At 47.2% G+C, this 17317-nt stretch overlaps 1 protein-coding gene across 14 annotated transcripts in view; it reads left to right on the top strand.

The window, feature by feature from the left end:
• MBNL3 (muscleblind like splicing regulator 3) overlaps positions 1 to 17317 on the top strand; it is a gene marked incomplete at its 5' end in the record, with an annotated part of 55229 nt that overhangs the window by 26105 nt on the left and 11807 nt on the right. For 4 of the 14 annotated variants that reach the window (XM_082004376.1, XM_082004377.1, XM_082004375.1 and 1 more), the window contains 3 exons: positions 1808 to 1972; positions 10295 to 10495; positions 11970 to 12206. In XM_082004376.1, coding sequence (XP_081860502.1) covers positions 1808 to 1972; positions 10295 to 10495; positions 11970 to 12206 — 603 coding nt within the window. Of the gene's footprint in view, positions 1 to 1807; positions 1973 to 10294; positions 10496 to 11969; positions 12207 to 14592; positions 14647 to 17317 lie in introns of all 14 variants that reach the window. The other 10 variants (XM_082004379.1, XM_082004374.1, XM_082004366.1 and 7 more) reach the window with 5 other exon arrangements.

Below are 17317 nucleotides of genomic sequence, written 5' to 3'. Positions count from 1 at the left end.
GCAAAGGCAGGCTGCTGAGATTTGGGAGTGTTTTCTCCCTGCCCCAGCAGGTTTACCCTATCACTTCTTGGAGTTAATTATTTGCCTCTAAATAACAACAGGGAGCCAGGAGTTCTGTTTAACACTCTGATTTCCCTGGAGCAGATAAGAGAGAAGCCTTGTTTCTCATGACGCTCCATCGTACGGCCCCTTTCACGTCGCAGCCAGGCTCTGCAGCCCTGTCCCCGGTGATGCTGTTGTCACCACCAGCAAGGGGGGCAGAGGAAAGCACACATGGAGCTTGCAGGTCTTTGACTGCTCTCCAGTGACCTGCCCCTCTCTCGGCATGCCCAGGAGCCTGGCTGGGTGTTCAAAAGCAGCCCCTGCAGTGGGTCATGGTGTTGGCTTTGTGCAGTCGTACGCAGACTGTCCCGTGATGCCACCCATACTCTTGTACAGGCAGAGAGAGGTCTTAAAAATCCCCAGGGGAGCATCCCAGGGGTTTTCCCCAGCCTGTGCCCTGAGTGCAGTGGTGTGTAAGGGCTGTACCCCTGTGGATCTGGTTGTGGGGTTACAGCTCTGCTGTGTGTGATCCTGCTGACAGGAGCAGGTATGTGGGGTCGCCCTGTGTGCCCCTTTTTTGAAAGCAAACTTAATTATTTTGAGACTGAGAACTCGATGTCCAGCCTTTGACAAGAGTGCCAGGGCCAGGCTGGGTAATGGATGGTCCTGGTTCTTTACTGCCTGCAGGAACAATTATTCGTTATCTGTCATGCAGCAGCTCTGTGGTCCTCAGGCCTGGCCTTGTTTTATTGGGCTCTGAATAGCTACAGAGGAATTACTTCCTCAAAAAAATTCACCATAAAATGTATGCATAAAGTTGCATAAAATGTTTCTTGTATTCTGTTTGCCTCTCTTTTTTGAGGAGGGAATAATACACAGAGAAAGAGGGGGGAAAAAACTATTTTTCAAGAATTATTTCATCTTAATGACAAAATTTGTTACTAGTTTTCTGTGTTCAGTGGACTATTGGTATTTATCTCCCTATGTCTACTTGCAAACACTATTGAAGCAAGGCACACTTTATAGATGTTTTTTAAAAGTGATGGTCTCAGTTGATTTGAGGTGATCTGTAACATAAGTGATCTTTTGCTTTTTAGGAGCCACTGGCTTCCCTAGTGCTTACCGTTTATTGGGGGGATGGCAGGGAAGGTAGTCAGTGGTAGAACATACTGTGGCTTTTAACAAATGAAAGCATGAAGGGGAAATTATTTCAGTTCTTCCTCCTGTGACTGCCGGTTCTCGGCTTCTGAGTACATGCATATTGAAGATCAGATATTGTGCTGCTTTACAGAGCTGTCCTCTTAATGTTTTACCCAACGCAGCTGGGGAAGTGATGGAGACAGTTTTGTTTCTTGCTGTCTGGTTGTCAGGGCTGATTAAGTGGTCTGGTGTTGGGAGGGAGGAGAAAAACAACCCACACAAGAAAATGGGAAATTTTTGTTGTTGTTTCTGGAACTGTTGCCACTAACTTCTGAAAGTACTTGTATTTGTGTTATTTTTTTTCTTTCTTTTTTTTTTTTTTTACAACAATCATTTTAGCATAGGGAAGCTTGATACTATTTGGTTAGTGTTACTGCATGTTGCTCTTCTCTTCACCTAAGTATTGCACTGCTATAGAAAAATCACAAAAGCAGCACAGTAGCTACTGAACTGCCTCTGCCGAGATGATTGTGTTGTTACAGTAACCCAAACAGTCCTTAATTAAATTTCCCTGGCTGCCCTGGGTGTTACATTCACTGAAATGCTGTTTCATTATGTTTTTTAGGGCCGGTGTACCCGAGAGAACTGCAAATATCTCCACCCTCCCCCACACTTAAAAACACAACTTGAAATAAATGGACGCAACAACCTGATCCAGCAGAAGACAGCCGCAGCCATGTTTGCTCAGCAAATGCAGTTCATGCTACCGGGCGCGCAACTACAGCCAATTGTAAGTTACAGCTTCATGCTGCTCCATGTTTCTTTCCTGTTTGCTTATGGAGGCCACAAGTGTTCCGATTTTGCTCAGGTGGTTGTTCGTGCTGCCAAGGGTTGGGCAGCATCTTCCGGAGGGATGTCTCATGCTACCTCTGCACCTTCTTGCAAGCCGTGGCTCCCCTTTCCTCTGATAACTGAGGAGCTGCAAGGTTCAGGGTATCAAGTGGAAGGGTCTTAGCTCCAGCTGGATTTTTGACCAGGTGATACATGCATGTCCCAGATGTCCAGAGTGGCTCGATTCCAACAGATCCTGTTTTGGATAGCTGTTTTACACTGGGGTGAGGGTGCTGGAGTTCTTCCACACTGTGGCAAGAGGCCAGCTGACGCCCCTGGACTAGATGCATTGCATTAAGGGGCTAAAATTGGGGAAGATTAATCGTATCCAGAACGTACAACTTTTATGCCTGGGAGTGAAGACCCGTTTCATTGCCGTTGTCCCTGCAGAGAATTGTGCTAACGTCACAGCCCTTTCACTTGTTTTTTCACAGTAATGATGATTTATACTAACAGCAGGGGAGATGGGCTTCTCTTCAGGTAGGGAGAGAAGCCTGTGGGAGATGGATGTTTGCAGAGCAGGTAGTTCAGAGAAGCCTTCGCTGCCTGTCCCTGCTGTAGCCTATCGGTTACAACAGATTTTCAGGCTGGAGAACCCTGTTATGCCAGGGAGAGGATGGCTTGTGTCTGCTGGCTGGTGTAGCTGGGAGGGTGGGACATTTGTCAGCTGAGTTTGAGTCTGTTGCTATGTATGTTTTAAGAAATGTCAGAGGTCTTGAAGCAGCGCTTCAGTGCTGACATAAATAAGCTGCACATTTTTAACTGAGAGCCTAATTAGGAATTCTCCATTAAAGTTGGGGCTGAATGTCTTTCCTGGGGCAACGTGCATTTGATGTGCAGTTGTTGGATGAGGTTCCTTGTGCTGTGCCACATGGGCGGTCTGGCTAGATCCCTAGGAGAGACTCTTCAAGCCTGAAGCATGTGTGAATCTGTGAACCAGCATGCACTTGGCCTCCTAGTGTCCCACCCACAGCACCTGGCTTCTTTGCCCAGATGAGCCTTCAGACTCAACATCTGTCACCCCTCTGGCCTTGAAAAGCTCAGGTGTCTCTGGTTCAATCCTCACAAGAGACCAGTGAAAGGTTCTTCATTGTTGGAGGCTGTTGTGCTGTTTGATGTAAGAGCTTGTGATGGAGCTGGACAACATCCCTTCATGATAGTGCTCTGCCACCATACTGGGGCATTTCCCCAGTCTGGTGTGTTCCTTCTGTCTTGTGAAGGCTTTTCCCCATTTGCCCTCACTCTGGTCATCCTGTGTTTGTTAGCAGCTTCTTTATCTTCACCCTGCCATGTAAGCTAGGAAAATGCTGTTTATTCTTCCCATTTTGAAGCTGGGAAAGTGAGGCAGAAGAGAAAATGGGCCACAGAAAAAGTCTTTAGTTGCTCTGCACCTTAAGCTCTAATCTGCTGGAATCTTTGCACCTCTTTTTGTGGAGTTCTAAAGTACGTGCACATCAGAAGGAAATCCTGAATTCACACAAAAGGGTAGCAGTGGTTTCCTAGCCCTGTATCACAAGCAAACCTTTCCTGTTTGGGGTTTTCCTCTGTGGGGAATTCACAGTGGACACTCTTTGGCTGGCTATTCAAAACATCTTTGGGATTTCCGCTTTGGAAAGTTCCCATCTTCCCATTTTGCAATCTTGCAGGTCCAGTTCACTCCTGCAATTTGACTCCTGCCGTTTAAATTGCCTCTAAGACTGAATCTGTCGGTTTGTCTGGTTGGTGCTCTCATTTCAGAGGTAACCTTATCTGATGAGAAAGGTCCCTGGTTTCTAAATTGTGCCATGAGGGAGACATGGGCAAAGAAGAAAAATAAAAATTTGTTCTGCAATGACTGCTCCCTTCCTGCTTTCCCACACTTTGTTCAGAGTAAATGAGCCCTTGGTCTAACTCCTGCTGCCTGACTTGCTCCACACCAATTTCAGGACAAACAAGAGATTGCTCTTTCACCTGCCTTTGATTTCCTGAAGATGCTGCCAGTGGAAGCAGGCTTTGAGAATTTTCTTCCTCTCTAAATGAGAAGGGTGGGGCCTCCTTCTGGCTACACATGAAATTCTTCAAAGCAGAAAGTATTATATCAGATGCAGCAGCAGAACAAATCCCATGTGATCATAAAGCTGATCAACGGGATGCCTGCTTAATTGGGATGCTTGCCCGAGACGAGATTTGGAACAGCGTGCTTAATAGCTCCAAACAATAGCTGAATGCTTAGACATTTTAATGTGCGTTTTGACCAGAAAAGCTACCATGTAAAACAAAAAACAAACAAAAAACCAAACAAAAAAAAAAACCCAAAAACAAACCACCAAAACCAAACAAAAAACCCCCACAAAACACCAAAAAAACAGCACTTGACATAGCAGCTTTTCATCACGCTCCCTGAAACAGCATTGAATGTGTCTATGAGCTTGCATCTAAACACTCACCGCCAGATCTTATTGCACCACCGCTGACATCCAGCAAGAGCTAATCTTCCCATTGAACCAAGAGCCAGGACCCTGGTGATGACTGTTTAATGAAGGTGCCGCTCGACGAAGAACTGTGTCCCAGGTGGGCTGCCTGCTGCACGCTGCTCATGGAAGCCTACTAGGTGTGAATTAACAGTTGCCGGCGTGAGCTTATTTCTCTGAAGTCTCTGGGCGCTCTCTGATGTTGCTGCTAACTGTCTGTACAAAGCTGAAAACCATGTGAATGTTTAGTGCCCGTGATGCCGTTTTAAACAGACTGCTTCGTACAGCACTTTAAAACGAGTCAGGCAAGGACACAGAGCAGAGTATTTACTCAGCATGGTGTATTTGTCTGGGAGAGACCATGTAGGTGCCAAGTAGGAAGACTCCAATAAAGTTCTGACTTTTGAAAGTCCAAATTCACCTTGACTGCTGGCTTTGCTTGAGCTGGGCTGGTTTTGCACCTCTGTCTCTGTTAGGCTGCGTAAAAGTCAGGCTGAAGGTGGATAGAGCTGGGCTCTGGCATTGATATGGAGAGTCATTTTGGTCGGTGCTGTGTATGGTTTCTCAGATACAGTCACTCTGAGCTGCGTGTGTGCCAGAGCAAGGCCATCCACAAAGTGTTGCACCCTGCGCCTGATCCCTACCCTCTCCATTCCGCTTTATCCGTTTGCAGCAGTGCAAGACAGACTTCTGGAGCTTGCTGTGGAGGTGCTTCAGCACCGGCTCCAAACTGACCTGGTGGAGCAGGGCAGTGGCTTGCATGGCGCTGCGCTGTTAGCCGTGTCTGAGCAGGCAGCTGGACAGAACATGGCAGTGTTGACACACCTGCCTCTGCTCCTGCCCTGCTGCTGCCCTGGGAAGTTGTTTACCCTCTCTGAGCTCTCTTTGTTTTCGAGCTCTTCACCTTCTCTTCCTGTCAAGCTCTTTGTAGCCAGGACTATCTTAACAGCTCTGAGTCGCCCATGACCCTGAAGACAACTCAGACTTTAACCCAGCCCTGTGTCCCATCCTGGGGCAGCAGGACCCAGCTGCCACCCCTTGGTGCTGATGGAGGGGTTAAAGCACAGGGTGACCAACTCGCTTGGCCAGTGACACTTGGAACAAGTGCTGGAGCAGATTTCAACAGGTGCTTTAGGCATGTATTTGTTCCATGCAGCAAAAATATCTCAACCTCTAGTCAGAGGCACACTAGGGATGAATAAACACGCATACCCTGGCCCACCCAGGAGCTGGTCTCTGCCAGGAGACAGTGCTGTGGGGTGTTAACACCTAACTTTCACACTACAGCAGCCCACAAATGAGATACTCTTTGAGCAAGGAGTGTATCCTTGCAGTCTGATTGGGGAAACGAGCATCTGTGGTGGTAGTAGCTGAATGCTCTGGCCAGTTTGATTCACTCCAGCATGCACAGCCTTCATGTTAGAGGGGTGGTTCTACAGCCAGCTCCATGCGGTTGCATTGGAGGGGAGCACAGGTTTTTGCTTTTTTGGAACAGCATCAATTACGTTTTCAGTATCAGGGCCTTCAGCCTTGTCAGTACTAGATCTTTATCTTCTACGTTTCTATCACCAGACTGTAATAAAAGCTGCTGCAGTTTTTTGTGTGCTTTCCATGTGTAGCTGCTTAGCAGGGACCTGTCTCCCCTCCTTCAGGCAATCAACACCTTTGTATTTATACTGGGTCTCTCATTTTCAGGCTTTCCCTTTTTAGGGTCTGAGGTAACTCAGAATCAACACTGTGTTCGACAAAACACCAGCCGCTCCTCTGCCTTCCTCTTCACACCCACTGTGTTTCTTCTCTAGCTTTAGCATGATTTCTGCTAGGCAAATTGAATGCAACTTCTAGTTTGTTAACAAAATCAGCTGGTCCAGGTTCTGTCACCACCAGTGGTGACAAATGCCCCTCCTGGGAGGGACCCTTCTCTGCTCACACCTTCAATGCAACGGCTCCTCTGCTCAGGGCCTGTGAGGAGATCAGAGCTGCCAGAGTCCTTGGCAGCCCTCCCCCTAAGATGTGTTCTCACAACAGCCATTTCAGCTTTATTCTTGCTTTTTTTTTTTTTTATTCTTACAAGCATTCAAAACTTAGTAAACCAGTCTTGTGAGCTGTTACCAGTCTGAACCCCTCTGCCGCTGCACTGTAACCTGTTTCCTTCTGCTCAGGAGTTAATCGTAGTGTCTGCACATGCTATGGTTAGTAAAAAGTAGTTTGCAAGGAAATCTGCCCTTATATTTCCCGAGTTTGCAAGAGCTTTAAGGGGCAAGCAGGGGTAAGTTTCAGTCTGGCTGTTTTGCCCTAGAGCATGCTAGCAACTAAGTTGCTAAGACTTTTTTTTAAGTGTACAGTCATAATATTGAACTGTCAGATCTGCTGGCTGGGTGCAGTCACAAGAAGCGGATGGGAGGCATGTTGAGGAGAGCTGTGCTCTTTGGAGTAAAAACTACAGTTGGGTTCTGGCTGCAAGGAAGAAACTCGCTCAAATTCCCTCAGGACAGGCCTGGCACTGGGGACCTGCACAGACGTAAAAGGAGGAGAGATTTGGCTGGCAGCATTTTTATTACTGGTACTGATGCATGAGCCAGACTGGATTTCCCAATCCAAGACAGGCAGTTGGGGCTGGCAATGAGCACAGCCCATCTTTTCCCCTCATCAGCCACAATAAATACAGAGCTCCCTGATGCCAGCTTCCAAAGGAGCAGTTTGCAGTGCGCTTAGCACACTTCAGACTTAAAAACTCCAGTGCTTCAAAGTTTAACGTGTTGAGCAAGGTCTGCTCATTCTCCGGCTGTGCATCCACTGAAAACGCCTGTGTGGCTGCCGAGTGTCAGTCCCCGGCCCGTGGGCAGGGCGTTGGAGCGGAGCTGTTGCTTGCAGTCAGCGGCACCGGGTGCACGTTGAAGTGGGCAGAAAAAGCATTTGTGAAACCTTGGGAATGCAGCAGCAGATGCCAGGGCATGGAAATGGGTGAACAACCAGCGGCAGTGATGATAACCCATCCTGCTCCTTCCTACACCCCTCTGCAGGTCTCCAGGGTCACGGGTAGATCCTCAATTGTTCTTCACAGACATCCTTCCTCTGCTCTTTTTCAGCTTGGGTTCAGATCCCTTAGCCCTTGCCAGTTGTTCCCGGTGCAGAGGGGGGCTGCTCTTGAGGGAACAGCCTTGGAGATGGGGACAGTATTTCAGGGAGCAGAACCTGCCTCACATTCATAGTGGCTTTGGTGAAGGGGCTGGTATATCATCTCTTCACGAATGTTTCGCATCCCTTCCCACCGGTTTCTGGTGAATTCACTCAGTGTGAGGCGTTGCAAACCCCCAGCCTTCCTCTCTGGCTGCACAAATACCCTGGCATCCTCTGCTTGAGCAGTGGGAGGAATATCTCCCCTCCATCTCAGCAACCAGCTAGGTCCCCAGGCTGGCTCCTGGTTGTGTTTGAGCCTGGGCAGGGCAAGCCTGCCTTAAAGGATCTCCTGTAATTTTGGAGCGATGTCTGTGCCACGCCTGCTCTGCCAGGATACCCAGGACGACTCCTGTATTGGGTGCTGGAAACACAGAGGGTAGATTTGCCCACACATTTGTGCAAGCCACATGTGCTATGAGGTTTGGGCTACTACAGGTACACAAAACAAGCGCTGACAACATGTGTTGGGCCCCAGCATAACCCTGTGCAGACTGGCCAGGCTGGAGAAACTCCTTAAAATAGCATTTACAGTGTGAATGATGGCAGGAGTTCAGCAGATGCCACTGTAAATACAGGTGCTCGCACAAAAGAAAACAGTCTGATGGATGCTGCCTTCTCACTCAAGTGTTCAGGGAGTCACAGTGTTTGAAGATCCTTAAAGAGGTTTTCTAGAAGCAAAAGGTGTAAAATGTCTGGGAGCCACAGAGAAAGAGAGAAGAAAATGATTTAATAATGGGCTGTGGACTGGAGGATCTCTGGGTTTAATGATTAAAGTCTCCCATCAGCTGAAGTGGGGCTTGACTTAGACTCAAAAGAAAGAAAATTGGAAATCCCTCCCAGAGAGGATTATTTGGTTCTGCTACACTGAAAGCACCCAGTGCTGCTGGTTCAGGAGGTCATGTCTCCTTGTTGTGGAAGAGAAAGTGGGATGTATGCTGGCAGTGACGTGTCATCCCCTTTCCAATCAGCTCAGGAGCTGCTTGCTGTCACTGACCTTAGGACGGGGGCATCATTAAGGTAAAGGTTAGGACAGCTTGGTTGGTGTTACTGTGGGCTAGCTTCTTCCAGATCACAAGCAGCCAAGTGTTTCCTAGCTTATGAAAGTACTGGGATGAAGATGCTGTCAAGAAACACACTGTCCATGTGTGATTTCTTTTAGAAACCCACAGGACTAGAAGTACAAAAATAAAAGCAAGGAGGGGGTGATGTGTGTGGCCAAAAAACCACCCCAGGCCATTTTGTAAGCACACTTGCATTTATTGCTGAGTAGAGGCTCGAGCTACCAAGGACAGCATCACGTACACCTGCGAGTGTGAGCGGCTTTAACTGTAACCGAGAGTTCACAGTGGAGCGGGTGACAGAAAGGAAAATAAAAATAGTTACAAGTCCCAGGCTCCTTTCCCTGGGGGCTGCTCGAGCCCCTGCTCCAGGAGCAGGACTGCTGCCTTGCAGGCTCTGGTTGTCGGGGTGGGCAGGGGGGATTTTTCATCCATTGGAATTGGTTTCATTCCCAAATGCGCCTCGGATCTGGTGCTTTGAAGTCCCACAAACTCCCTGGCTGTAGGGGCTATTCACTTGAAACTGAGCCCCTTATCTCACCTGCCCGGCAGAACGGCAGCTCCCTTCCCAGCCCAGCACTGCTGGAGCAGTTCAGGCCAGGGAGCTGCTCTGGCCACCAGCGCTGAAGCTCTGCGGCGCTTGCGGGACCTACCGCACACGTTTGGGGGTTGGAAGCAGTCAAGGTCTTTATGCCTTGTTGTTCTGTCTCCTCACGGGGACATTGCTCCTCACAGCATAGCCGGCGTCCTGGACCTCATGCTGGGCCATGTCATCTGGTACACTTTATCCATGGATTTTCCACGCCCACAACCCACCTGCTCTTGCCAAAGCCATGAGGTTTGGCACATTGTAACACTAGTGAGTTTGGTGTCTTCTTGCTGCCATTCACGTGGAGCATAGGCTTGGGATACTCCTGCAAAATTGCTTTTGTGTGGAGGCTGTTGACAGTCTGAAACAAACCCCATATGTGCAGAATGCTAGACCTCCAAGCATACTGTAGCAGAGATGCCTTGCCTGACTCTAAATGATTCCATTTGTCTACCTGAGCCACACTAGCCATGATAACATGGAGCTCGGTGCAGGCTGATAGTGAATTCAACCATGTAGCTAATGGAGTTTCGTGTTCCCAGGTCCTGAAGCTGCAGCTTACCTTGAGGTCTCTCTACAGCATTGCAGTGTAGACATACAGAAGCTGAGACATTTATTTGGGAATGAGAAGTCTGTTTAATTTGGGCCTGCCCTAATTGCTGGCATGAACTCCTTAATTGTGTCATTAAACTATAAAGATCATCAATATGCTTTGATCTGGCAAATAAAGATGCCTTGTGTTCGGGATGAGTCACAGATCTGTGAGTCAGGAGAAGCGAATGGCTCACAAAAAAATGGCGATAAATGAATAGATTGGAGAGCACAGCATTTTGATGTTGCTAATCAAATTGTCTAAAAGGATTGAAGTGTTGCAAGGCTTTGATGGGTAATCCACGACAGAGCATTTTAACGAGTATCTTGTTTTTCCTCTTTTCTATACACAGACAACGTTTCCTGTGACTCCATCTCTTGCAACAAGCCCCACGATGGCTTTTAGTCCCTACCTGAGTCATGTTTCTCCTGGGATGGGCTTGGTTCCTGCAGAGCTTTTACCAAATACTCCTGTCCTGGTTTCTGGAAATCCTACTGTTACAGTACCAGGAGGCTCTGCTGGGCAGAAACTGATGCGTACGGATAAACTGGAGGTATTTGGACGTCTGATATGATACTGCTGACGGGAATGAACAGGGCATGTGGGCCCAGCTGTTGCTCTCTGCTAGAATGACCTGATGCAGCACACTGCAGCTGCAGAGTTTAACCTGCAGCTTTCCTAAGACAAGGCTGCTGTTCTTTGCTTGAGCAGACTCTCATGTGGGGCCTGGTCCCAAATCCTTAGAAATCACTGGAAATTTGGGAGCACTCAATCTTCTAATTTCACTGGGCGTTAGAGCAGGGCTGGGATTGTTGTTTTCTCTGTGTGATCTGCCATGCTTAAAAAATGCAAGTGGATGGTCTGCCATTTCACTGAGTTCAGTGGAAGATGTTTTGGAAGTAACAGACACTTCCCTTGACTTGAGATGGGCTTATTGAGTTTTTACAGAAAGCTTTAAGCATTACACTGTTGGGAGTGCTGGGTACGGGGCATTGTAAAGGTGTCTCCTCCCTGCCCCAGTTGTCTGGGCATGCTGGGACTTCGTGTTGGAGGAGTTGTAAATGTCTTTCAAACCCTAAGCAGAGGCTCTGCAGGAGATAAGGGCTGAGGACCTGAATTCAGAGGCCCCTGCAGGTGTAAATTACAGCACAGGAAGGTAGTGGAAAAGGGTGTAATTTCAAAACACATTGTTTTGTGTTACGTACTTTATATTGCCTTGCTGATTGCTTCCGTTCTCACGTGACGTCTCGCCTTTCCCCACACTCCATCTGGAAGCACACTGGTACGTGATCTACACCACCAGCTACAGTCCTCAACAATTTCTCTTAGTTCCTCAGACAAGGAAACCTTGCAGGTCTATTTTGTGAAAGCTTTTTCTCTGGCTTTTATGTTTCAGTGCTCATAACTTACAAGGATCTGCAAGATCATTGTAAAGCTATCAATTTGGTAATGCCTTACAAACACGTTGCAGTGTAATCAAACACACTGTCACATAACCCCAGGGTCAGAGTTTTATTGTGGAGGGCAGTGAAGACTATTTATGCAAAAGAGGCTCCTCATATTTAAGAAAAGGCACTCGCTGCAAATAACAGCAGCATGTAACATTTGGAATTAAATGTCTTACCCGAGAGTGTGCTCCATAACAAATACATAATCCATCTGAGACACAAATGGCAGAGTTATTAACATTTAAGCTTTAGAGGCAGGGGAGGAATCCTGAACTCCCAAAAGTTTTGGCAAAATGACATTGACTTCCTGGGGTCACTTTCCATTCTGCACAAATTTTTTACTTCACTTGCATTTGGTGATTGGCCTTTGTAACATTGTGGGGTTTTTTTGGTGCCCTGAACCTGTTGTGAGTAGCACCACTTGTCTCTATGGCTGTTGGTATATGTGCTACCCAGGACAAGCATGGATTTAGAATACACACATAGTTTAATGTGGCCAACTGAACTGATATTCTGTGTTGAAAATAGTAAGTGAAGAGTAACTAGATGTCCTGCTCAACAATGTGACTTTCTTTTAAGGTTTGTCGGGAGTTTCAGCGTGGAAATTGCACACGTGGTGAGAACGATTGCCGCTATGCTCACCCTATAGATATTGCAATGATAGACACAAATGAAAATACTGTTACAGTTTGCATGGATTACATCAAAGGTCGATGCTCTAGGGAGAAATGCAAGTACTTTCATCCCCCTGCACACCTGCAAGCCAAAATCAAGGCAGCTCAACACCAGGTGAACCAGACAGCTGCAGCTGCAATGGTAAGTAGAGCTCTTCTCAAGCTGTATTTCCATTGCTAAGAGATGTCATTTGTGTCATATGTGTCATTTGTGGAAAAGCAGGGTGCTTTGTAAATGGCTGACTAGAGAGCTGAGAGCATGTGCAATATGAATCCCATCTCTTCATCCTTTCTGTGTGCTCACCATAGCATGAAGCCCTGAGTGGCACAGTACATCGCACCAGTTAGGGACATGGTGACGAGCCCTGTGATTTTCTGATGTGACTTCGTGAAGTGACATGAGTGCAAGTACAGCAGCAAACACCTTCCCTAAACTGACACCTAAGTCACAGGTGTCAGTTTAGCTTCCTCATTACACAATGAAAGCAAAAAATGCCCATCCCATCATAAATCCTTTGCAGGGAGGTCCTGGCTTGTTGAGGTCAAAATTTCCACTAACTTGAAAGCAGACAAGGTATCAGTTGTTCAGGCCTAGCAAAATGAGCAACCTTGTGCCTGATACCTTTGCCAAGGCTTAGTGAAATGACAAGACTCAAACCAAAGGTGACCTCGTGACCTGTTTGAAACTTAGGACCTGGTAGAGATGGTCCCACCTGCATTTTAATTTGAATTGTGACTTCTACTACCTAAAGTTCTAAAAACGAGTCAACAAAGAGTTAGCAGATCAAATTCCTAGTTGGAGTAAACATTTACCATTCTCTTGAATTCAATTTAATGGCACAATGTTTATTCCAGAGGGAGCTGGGGCTGTTCAACCTGTCAGGGGGATCTTACCCATGTGTATGGATTCCTGAAGGGGGAAGTAAAGACGATGGAGGCAGACTCTTCTCTGTGGTGCCTAGTGAAAGACAAGAGGCAATGGGCACAAAATGAAATATAGGAAACCCCATTGAAACATGAGAAAAAAAACTTCTTACTGTGAGGGTGATCAAACACTGCAACAGGTTGCTCCATCCTTGGAGACAGTCAAAACCTGCCTGGACGCAGTCCTGAGCAAGCTGCTGTAGTTGACCCTGTTTTGAGCAGGGTGTTGGAGTAGATAATCTCCAGAGGTCCTTTCTAACCTCATGCATTCTGTGATTTTTTAAAATTATTATTATTATTTTTTGGTATAACTAATACTAAAAAGGTTCTTGTCTCCTTTTTGATTTACAAGTAAGGCTACTAAAATTTTTCTCAATACCTTTTTTTAAAGACAGTAAAAGAGGTTGCTTTGCGTTCATGGTGAAATGTGATGCAAAAATGAGAAGATTCTAGAAATCAAACAACTTGCCCTCCTTGTAGCATCAATATTACCTGAAATGTAATTTGAAGTACCAGTTATACTACAGTATTTAGTTATCCGGCACAGTTTGTTTATTAGATTTCTTACTATTTTTATTATTGTTGGAACAAGACCCCAGGTCTGTTGAAAAAGAACCTTCTGAAATTAAACTCATGTGTTTTTTTACAATTGAATCTTTACTTTTTCACTAATTATCTGGGACACTGCTACTTGACCAAAGCCAGTGCATGTTTTATTCATGCAGCCAGCTTCTCTTAAAAATGTAATTAACCTTATTTGTATGCTGTTAACTAGAACCTTTAAAATATTTATTGATGGCTTGTTGCATCACCCCTGCTACCAAAACAGCTTACATTATTCATTGACTTTTCAAGGTTTGATGCACTTACTGTACCTGTTGAGGAATAAGACTTTAAAAAAGGGAAGAATGGTGCCCAGTTTTCTTGGATCAAAAAGCATATGCCAGACAAATGGGTGTAGCTTCTAAAATAGATTTGGAATTACTTCAAATCTAAATTCAGAAGATACTTCTGAGGGACCCAATTCTACAGTTACTTGATGTACACAAGTAGTAGCCTTACTCACTCCTGCTTGGCTGAAGTCTGTGCAGCACAGTCAGATGAACTGGGTCAGGGTCAGTCCCCAGTTCAGGATGGCACTTAAGCATGTGCTTGAACCTCCCTTCTTTTACCGGTGGTTCTTCCCTTGCCAGGAGCGCTCCTGCTGACCTCCACATGGTGTGTAGCTGCAGAATTAGGGCTGAAGCCCAGCGCAAGTCCACCTGCAGGTGCTAATCCCTGAGCGCTCCTCGCCCGCTGTGCCAGCCACAGCGAAGATGCTCTAGAGCACATGTCTCATATGATACTTCTTTACTTTTAAAATTTACTGAGGCAAAATAGCTGACTAGCCGCTAGGCCAGGTAATGACTCAGCCACCCCTCATTGTGCATACCTCATTTTTTTAATATATTGTATAATGCATTCATTTTTTAATTTTTTTTTCTCTCTTCGCATCCCCAAAATGTTGCTCTCTCTTGACACACCTCTGCTTGCTGTTTTTGTTACTGTGCTTGACCCCCCTTCCCGGCCCATTGCCATCATGTGCTCGCTGCCTGCTAATTAAGACTCAGCCAGCTGTCAGATCACTGAAGCGACCGCTCGAGGCAACCTTTGACCTGGTACTTGGACCTTTCACCTTCTCGCTTTGCATGTAACCATCTTAGTCTGCATGAAAGCCTTCCGCACTTGGTCTGTCGTGTTAGTGCCTGGGGAGACTGCCCATCCCAGCCAGAAATGTTGCAGTGTCCGTTCAGACATGCCGGTCCTGCACCCTGCACACCATCCATTAACCCTCTGAGCTTTGCCTCCTGAAACCCAGATGCATTTTGGAGGCAGTGAATAATCCTGGGGGGAGGCAGCGCTGGGTTTTGAGGTGTTTTTCCAAACAGCAGCAGCTTCGGAGTCATGAGGTGCGATGTTTAGGTGAGAATTGAACTTGTTGGGTCTGCAGTGTGGTAGATACGCCAGAGGACTGGGTGGTGCAGGACAGATCCAGCGACTTTTCATGGTATGCCCAGCAGCACAGCCTTGCCTGGCAGCGTCGTGCTGGTACTGCCCTGCAAAATGGTGCTCTGTGCAATGGGCACAGCACGAATTTAGGAACTCTCCAGTTGTGGCGGTTCCTGACATTAAGAGAAGCAGAGGGAGAGAGCTCAGCGGCACCTGCAGAGATCGGTGCTGGGAACTGAAGCGGGTGCAGTAGAGGACTTTGGTTGCATGTTCGGTAAGCTGGGGAGACGACTGCCGCCGCGGCTGGCTCTGGTTCCTCCCCCCATGGCGCAGTGGGGCAGCATGTCAGCAAAGGGACCTCGCTGTGGCTGCCTTTTGCTTCAGGCACGGGATCTGCTCCCCAGGCTTCTATCTGCAAGTCGTCTTCATATAAGCTACCTTTCAGTATTTTCTGAGTCTCAAACATGTTTTACCTGTCTTCGTGACACTCGTAGTGAGGCAAAAGCCATCTTCTCGGTCTGCTGTCAGTGCTGGCTCCATAGAAGATGACGCTTTCTCATTCACCCCAAGTAATAAGGGAAACCAATACATCCTCCAAACAACAGTTCCTGTTGCCCAGCTATAGGGGGGAAAGGGAAGAATGGACACAGAGGACCCATGAAGCCTTCAAGATGGTGTTGCTCCCCATTCCCAGAGCTGGGAAGTAGAGGCTGATTTGCTCCTCCTCCCCTCTGAAAACTTGGGGGTTTTAAGCAGTCAAGAGGCTTCCCTGTTGGAGCTTTAGACAGCAGTGGTAGGAAATCTTGCTAGGGATCAGCTGCTGCTGGCAGTCGTGGCATTATGCTGTAGATGACATGACAGCCTCGCACTCCCTGGTGCTCGTGGCTGCCACAGCCGCGTCCCCAAAGCCAGCGTGGGCAGTGACCTGCACGGTGCCTCGCTGCCCTCTCCGAGGAGATGCAATCTGGCAGAGGATGGGAAAGCCCTTTAACTCCCCTACCCTCCTGACCTCCTGAACTTAACAAAACCCCATCAGATAAGTTACTTTCAGTAGTCTTCCTGCTCTGAAACATCTGAAGGTTTGCATCTGTGTTGTTGGAACATGTCACCTCCGAACCTTTCGGGAAGGCTGCATCAGAGGATTCACAGTGGTGATAAGAGCATGTACATAATCTTCAGAGGAAACTGCTCAGATTGCTTCTACTGCTTGCCAGGGAATGGGTGCTACCTCTGCCCTCTCTCAGATAATTTTGTTTTTGTTGTGCCTTGGACTGAAGCAGTGAGCCAGATGTAGACCCAGCCCCTCTTCACTACGTGCAAAAGGGGGAAAGTGTGATCTGCTCCCAGGAGATTACGATCTGAGGGGAACTTTGAGGTGCAATTAAATTGTTTGTTGCAAAGATTTAATCCAGTTCTTGTCTTGCAAAAAAGAACAAGAGAGAGTTGTTAACCAGCACGTGGGAAATTTTGACTTTGGCTTGCAGTGCATTTTTATCTGTCAGTCATGCTGAAAGATTGCTTTCCATGCCACGCAGAGAAGTGGCATGAACCTCTTTGTTCAGATGCTTGTGTTCTAGCAGGAATGTGGCTTTCCCAGCCCAAAAATGGGAGGATGCCTGGCATTTTTGTAGTGGGAATTGTTCATTGGGATCAGTGCGGGCTATCACATGGATACTGAAGCAAATTAACCCTTTCACCAGTGCATATCGTCTGATCACATGTTGCATAGGCTGCATACCCATGTGCCCACACAAACACAGGGACAAAAAAAGACAGTCGGAAAAGATTACTGTCAAAGGTTACTGCTACATCTGTGATGGTCAGAGCTTGTCCAGAGGGAAATCGCAAGCAGCAGGATGAGGTAAACTCACCAAGTAAGTTGCTACAAGGATTTAGCCTAGCTCCTGTCCTGCAGTGGGGAGGCACTTGCTACAGAATTCAGTAAGGCCAAAATGTGGTGAGGAGTCTCCTGTTGCCTTTTGTAGGTGCTGCAGGATGTGCTTGGGGGATTCCTTCAGAACCAGGACATGGTGCAAGACAGAAATGTCTCCCCATGAGCTGTTACAATTCCTGAAGGTCGTGAGACTGTACAGAAAATGCTGGCCCATTTCAAATGAGACACACTTGTTTGCTGTAGTGTCCCTGCCAGATCCCTGTGCAGGAGCTGTATTGGCCCAGCTTCATCATGTGCAATTTTAGGCACCTCTCTTGGGCATTTGTAGATAGAGCTTTCAGTGAGTGTGCTTCTGACTTGGGGCTCTTACCTCAATGGAAGGGCTGAAGAAGTGGTGAAGCCACAATCCTTCTGTCCCCCTGGGCCTTCTTGCACCTTGATATCTG

This window comes from Phaethon aethereus (genome assembly GCF_964289735.1).
Source record: "Phaethon aethereus genome assembly, chromosome: 10".
Classification (NCBI taxonomy): Eukaryota; Metazoa; Chordata; class Aves; order Phaethontiformes; family Phaethontidae; genus Phaethon; species Phaethon aethereus.
Note: the sequence above shows the minus strand (reverse complement) of the source record. Positions and strands in the feature narration are given on the sequence as shown.